This window comes from Doryrhamphus excisus, linkage group LG6 (genome assembly GCF_037039965.1).
Source record: "Doryrhamphus excisus strain RoL-2023G ecotype Guam linkage group LG6, RoL_Dexc_Guam_v1.1, whole genome shotgun sequence".
Lineage (NCBI taxonomy): Eukaryota > Metazoa > Chordata > Actinopteri > Syngnathiformes > Syngnathidae > Doryrhamphus > Doryrhamphus excisus.
Genome location: NC_136362.1, coordinates 1,592,040 through 1,598,516, shown reverse-complemented (window position 1 = coordinate 1,598,516; position 6,477 = coordinate 1,592,040). Strand labels below are relative to the sequence as shown.

Below are 6,477 nucleotides of genomic sequence, written 5' to 3'. Positions count from 1 at the left end.
TTTGTGGTCTCCTTCCGGTCTTATTTGGAGGCGGGAATAAAATACGTTTTTATATGTCTACTATATTGGGTAATAGGAGTGACTATAGGGGTGCTATTTCATGTATCTAGGGCTCTAATGTTGATAGCGGTTGTGAAGATTTTTTCATAAAAAAATAAAATACGTTTTTATATGTCTGCTACATTGTGTAAAGGTGGCTATAGGGGTGCTATTTCATGTCTAGAGAGCTCTAATGTTAGCATGTTAGCATTTCAAGGTTTTGAAGTTTTTTTTATCTTAATTTCTGATATGTCCATTATATTGGGTAATAGGAGTGACTACTATAGGGGTGCTATTTTACATCTAGAGGGCTCTAATGTTAGCAGGAGGTTACGTTTTTTTTATCTTAATTTCTGATATGGCTGCGACATCGAGTAAGAAGAATGGCAAGGTGACTATAGGGGTGCTATTTCATGTATCTCGGCCTCTAATGTTGATAGAGGTTGTGAAGTTTTTTTCATCTTAATTTGATATGTCTGCTACATCGAGTAATAGGAGTGTAAAGGTGACATAGGGGTGCTATTTTACATCTAGAGGGCTCTAATGTTAGCAGGAGGTTACGTTTTTTTTATCTTAATTTCTGATATGGCTGCGACATCGAGTAAGAAGAATGGCAAGGTGACTATAGGGGTGCTATTTCATGTATCTAGGGCTCTAATGTTGATAGAGGTTGTGAAGTTTTTTTCATCTTAATTTGATATGTCTGCTACATCGAGTAATAGGAGTGTAAAGGTGACTATAGGGGTGCTATTTCATGTATCTAGGGCTCTAATGTTGATAGAGGTTGTGAAGAGTTTTTCATCTTAATTTCTGATGTCTGTTACATTGTGTAAAGGTGACTATAGGGGTGCTATTTCATGTATCTAGGGCTTTAATGTTGATAGCGGTTGTGAAGATTTTTTCATAAAAAAATAAAATACGTTTTTATATGTCTGCTACATTGTGTAAAGGTGGCTATAGGGGTGCTATTTCATGTCTAGAGAGCTCTAATGTTAGCATGTTAGCATTTCAAGGTTTTGAAGTTTTTTTTATCTTAATTTCTGATATGTCTATTATATTGGGTAATAGGAGTGACTATAGGGGTGCTATTTTACATCTAGAGGGCTCTAATGTTAGCAGGAGGTTAAGTTTTTTTTATCTTAATTTCTGATATGGCTGCGACATCGAGTAAGAAGAATGGCAAGGTGACTATAGGGGTGCTATTTCATGTATCTAGGGCTCTAATGTTGATAGAGGTTGTGAAGTTTTTTTCATCTTAATTTGATATATCTGCTACATCGAGTAATAGGAGTGTAAAGGTGACTATAGGGGTGCTATTTCATGTATCTAGTGCTCTGATGTTGATAGAGGTTGTGAAGATTTTTTTAATCTTAATTTCTGATATGTCTGCAACATTGTATAAAGGTGACTATAGGGGTGCTATTTCATGCCTAGAGAGCTCTAATGTTAGCATTTCAAGGTTTTGAAGTTTTTTATCTTAATTTCTTATATATCTACTATATTGGGTAATAGGAGTGACAATAGGGGTGCTACTTCATGTCTGGAGGGCTCTAATGTTAGCAGAAGGTTTTGAAGTTTTTTTTCATCGCAATTTCTGATATATCTGCTACATTGTGTAATAGGAGTGTAAAGGTGACTATAGGGGTTCTATTTCATGTATCTAGTGCTCTAATGTTGATAGAGGTTGTGAAGATTTTTTCATCTAAATTTCTGATATGTCTGCTACATTGTGTAAAGGTAACTATAGGGGTGCTATGTTATGTCTGGAGGGCTCTAATGTTCTAATATTAGCTCTAATGTTGCTCTAATATTAGCGTTTCAAGGTTTTTTTAATCTTAATTTCTGATATGTCTACTATATTGGGTAATAGGAGTGTAAAGGTGACTATAGGGGTGCTATTTCACGTCTAGAGGGCTCTAATGTTAGAAGGTTTTGAATTTTTTTAATCTTAATTTCTGATATGTCTACTATATTGGGCAATAGGAGTGTAAAGGTAACTTTAGGGGTGCTATTTCATATCTGGAGGGCTCTAATGTTGATAGAGGTGATGTTTTTTATCTTAATTTCTGATATGTATGCTACATTGTGCAATAGGAGTGTAAAGGTGACTATAGGGGTGTTACATTATGTCTGGAGGGCTCTGTTAGCATTTCAAGGTTTTGAAGTTTTTTTTATCTAAATTTCTGATATGTCTACTATATTGGGTAATAGCAGTCGCAAGGTGACTATAGGGGTGCTATTTCATGTAAGGAGGGCTCTAATGTTAGCAAAAGTTTTTTATCTTAATTTCTGATATGTCTACTATATTGGGTAATGGGAGTGTGAAGGTGACTATAGGGGTGCTAATTCGTGTCTGGAGGGCTCTAATGTTAGCAGGAGGTTGGGAAGTTTTTTTCATCTTAATTTCTGATATGTCTACTATATTTGAAAGTTGACTATTGGGGTGTTATGTTATGTCCTGGGGGCTCTAATCATGCCATATAGCATATTTTGAAGACCAGGAAGGAATGGCAGGAAATGGGAGTGCGACGGTACGTAGACAGGACACTAAGCACAGTGCCAGAAGAAGAAGACTTGAACGCAACACAGCAATCTTAAGAACAAGACATAAGCAAACAGACACAGAGCGAGCACTAATTCGACATGGAATAACAAACAGCAGCTTACATAACATTCTGAACAGCTTGCAGCAAAGCATGCTGGGAGGCAGGAAAGGGGTCCCAGCATGGCTACCATGAATATCTTGTGACATTACGTGGAAACGCAGCTCTTATTTCGCCCCCTAAACGTCCTCATTTACGCCGCCCTTGAACAACAGAAAGGCAACAATTAAGCAGCGGAAGCCTTCAGGGCCGACCCGAGTCTACTTGGAGATAACTGGTAAGATAACTCTTGGTGTTGACTTAACCAAAATACTACAACTTCCACAAACTCCACCCATGCTCATACTGGCTTTGGGAACCTTTGCCGTTCCGGAGAACCCGTACGCATCCACGCCCGTGTCGACTGTGTCCCAGGAGAGGACCGCACCAGCACCTCCAAGAATCCTGGTAAGTCCTTGTAAAGACTCTGGAGGAACATGGAGGAACGCTGCTACTCCACAACCTCCAAAAAGTAGCTTTGCTTGCACACTGGAACAACATTCGTCTACTTGAAGGCTTTCTCTTCATCAACCGCGCTTCGTCCTTCCACATTTTGTGGTTGGGAGCTTTTTTTTTTTAACGGCATGGTTATTTTTCAGCTTGACGTGAAGCCTCGTAGGTCCGTGGTGGAGGAAACATGGAGGTGGGGTTCTCGTTTGAACGTCCAGGACATGGCGTCCTCAAAATGGCAGCGTGTCCTTTTCCAAAAGCTTCTTTTGAATCCATTTTCTTGGAAATCCACAGTCGTTTTTGTCATTAATTACATTTTGTTCATAGTTAACTCACAATTAATCACATTATTAAAGTTTTTATTTATAATAAGTAGGGAAAATAACAAAACAAACAACAATAATTACATTAAATGTTATGTAAAATTATATAAATTAAGGAACTTTGAGGTATTATTTAAAATATTACAGTCAGCAAGCATATTTTTTTATGACTATTTGTCTTTATTATTAGCATATTAGCTCTTAAACTCGCCCGCAAACGTTCAGCAAATACAAAATGTGAGAGAGTGAGACCTCTCACACTAACATGTTTTTATTTGTGTTAGCTCAAAAATAATATGTATTTATTATACTGGTTTTAAATTCTAAATGCCTATTTAGGAACATTCAGAAAGAATTATTATTAAAGAATTGCCTATATTCATAAAACATTTAATCACAATTACAAACCTAATATTTCGTTTCTTTTAAAACGCATTAAAATACATAGAAATTAATGATTATATTGCAGTAAATATTATTTTATTACTATACTCGAACTATTTCAACAACTTTTGAATGTTTAATGCAAGCAGCGATTTGTCCGACTTTTTTTACGGTCATTGAACGCACCGCTGTACCGTTCTCCGACGTAAATAGGTTTGTTTGGATGTATTAGACTGGATTTTACCACTTTTTTCTTTCACTTCATACTTTCTCCCGAATACTGATACTATGTAGGAACATATAAAAGGTAATATTTGATTACTTTGAGCGCTAATGTGCGTTATTGTGGTAGTTCCGTGGTAAATAGCTAACGCTAGCAAAAACACTGCACCGTCACGAGCAACCGGAAGTCCAATTATCAGAGTTATTAAATAAGAATTGAACATTTAAGATGTATTAAAGAGTAATTAAGGGTTAATTAAGTAGAGGGTGAGCTTCTAAGATGTTCCCATCCTGGTCTCCACAGCGTATCCGGTGATCTCCATCGTCAATCCACCATGGGGGAGAACATGAGTAAGGCGTCATCTCGGCCCTTCCAGAAAGCCTCCATCTTCACCACTTTCAAGCCCTACAACACCCCGCCCGGCGACACCAGCGTGTCTCCTCGCCCGAGCATCTTCTCCACGCTGAGACGCTTCCCTGTCGCCAAGTCCAACGACTTCGTACCGCTCTTCAGCGACTGCATCGCCGCCGCATCGTCCAGGACTCAAGAGTACCTTCTCTTTAAGGACCCCGAGGACAAGTTCCGTCCGAGTCCAGAAGTTCTCACTCAGGTATGGACCTTCAGCGCTCCTAAAAGGATCCTGTGATTTATTTCTTTGTTCCTGTAGATCTTCCTCATGACTTACATCACCCAGAGCGTCAACCTCAACATGACAGATGTGTTCAATTGCACCGCGATGACGCCGGGGCAACGTGTTCTTCTGGGTGCCGACTGGGTCTGGGCCGTGTTGGAGAAACCCACCAAAAACCCTCGCATCCAAATCGCCGTGCAGGTTCTCCATCTCTCCGATAAGGAACCCGGCGAAGAAAACGGCCACCTTCCGGGGTCCTGCAGTGAATCCGTGCAGATGGCCCACAAGGAATCCGGCGACAAGAACATGTACGAGAGGATGGTGGACTTCTGCACCTCCATCGGCAAGGACTGCTACGCGCTCTTCTTGTTCTTGGGGAAGAAACACGACCAAGGGAACATCTACGGCGTTCTAAGCAACAACTTCCAAGCGGCCATCGGGAAGTGCGACAAGATCGACAGGGCTCTTCTGGAGAATTTCTTCAAGGGTTCCCGGTACCTGCATACACCTTCCGGAATGATGCAGGCCATCGTCACCAAGAAGGAGGGGGAGCCTCTCACCCTTATGATTAAGTTCAGCTAATCCGAAATATAGAGAATTCCCTACCAGAAGATGCTAAACGAGAAGAACAGGAAGTCCAGGCTGGAATTTTGAAAAAAAGTGTAAGAAATCCGTCCAGTCACATGGAAATGACCGTCTGTCCCAATACATTTGAACATACTGTATATCCGATCTGTCATGAAGTCAACCAAGAGTAACCAAATCCCATGAGGATCAATTCTATAAACCCTGCAATTATCCTATGAAGGCAAATAACCAATACAACTATTGACTAATTAACCATGCAACTATGCAGTTAAAATGTTCACCACCAGGGGGTGCTAAAACTCCTATGGGGCTTCCCGCACACACGTCACTGATTTGCAGCTTTTAACCATACAAAAAAGTGCAAACAAATAAAAATGGGAATATGGAAGTTGGATATTTGCTTCCTGTCTGTTGCTCATCAAATATCTGTCAGTTTCAGTTTCTCAAAGTTCACAAACACGAAATAAATATTTGTTGTTGTGAAGAGGACGTAAAGCTGTCAATAAACCGGTGGATCTACATTAAGTTCCGAGCCTCACCTTCGGTATTGATCTTTGGGTAGAAACCGGGTCCAAGCGGCTGTAATGAGTTTCCTTCTGGAACATTCGGAGGATCCACCAGGGAGGAGCTGGACGAAGTAGCCGGGGAGAGAGACCGCTTCCCCGCTAAGGCTGGTGGTCCCCCCGGTTCCCAGTAGAACCTTATTATACGAAAATTAATTCGTTACAGAAAGCCATACTTGTTAACACAAAACATGTTTATATAGATTACAACTCCAAATGTATATAAATTATGAATAAAAGCGTTAAATGTTACTTTTACCTTGATTGAAGACGTGATTCTTGATCCAAAAGATGCTAGACGCTAGCTAGGTTTGGGACTGCCGTGACTTCCTTCGTGAATTCGGTTGTTTCTCACCTCAATAACCGAAAATTGAGCTTATTTTTACACAAATATGGTGAGCAACATTATAACAAATAAACTAAATAACAAATAATAAAATAACATACAGATACTTAGTATTGCTCCGCTGGGTGCACAGTTAACAGTTAGCGTCACACACCAGTGTTTGGTGAGCCCCTCAACTAATTATGCTAGGTGCTAACAAGCTAATATGAGGCGTGTTAGCATTGCTAGCGTGTTTATATATTTTCCATCCACCAGTCCAGGGTGCACCAAAGTCGGCTGTGATAGGCT

The 6,477-nt window shown here is 40.0% G+C and overlaps 1 protein-coding gene across 1 annotated transcript; it reads left to right on the top strand.

Moving 5' to 3' along the window:
• Window positions 1-2,947: 2,947 nt before the first annotated feature.
• rep15 (RAB15 effector protein) lies at window positions 2,948-6,191 on the top strand. Its single transcript, XM_058086723.2, has 3 exons — window positions 2,948-3,089; window positions 4,365-4,671; window positions 4,729-6,191. The coding sequence occupies exons 2-3, from the start codon at window positions 4,396-4,398 to the stop codon at window positions 5,272-5,274; spliced, it is 822 nt and encodes a 273-aa protein (XP_057942706.2). The 5' UTR covers window positions 2,948-3,089; window positions 4,365-4,395; the 3' UTR covers window positions 5,275-6,191.
• The last annotated feature ends 286 nt before the right edge of the window (window positions 6,192-6,477 follow it).

Excerpts from the sequence above, each read along its gene's own strand:
- rep15 (XM_058086723.2), top strand. The coding sequence starts at position 4,396 with ATGGGGGAGAACATGAGTAAGGCGTCATCTCGGCCCTTCCAGAAAGCC. Across the intron at positions 4,672-4,728 it reads GTCCAGAAGTTCTCACTCAG|ATCTTCCTCATGACTTACAT; the intron begins GTATGGACCTTC and ends TTGTTCCTGTAG.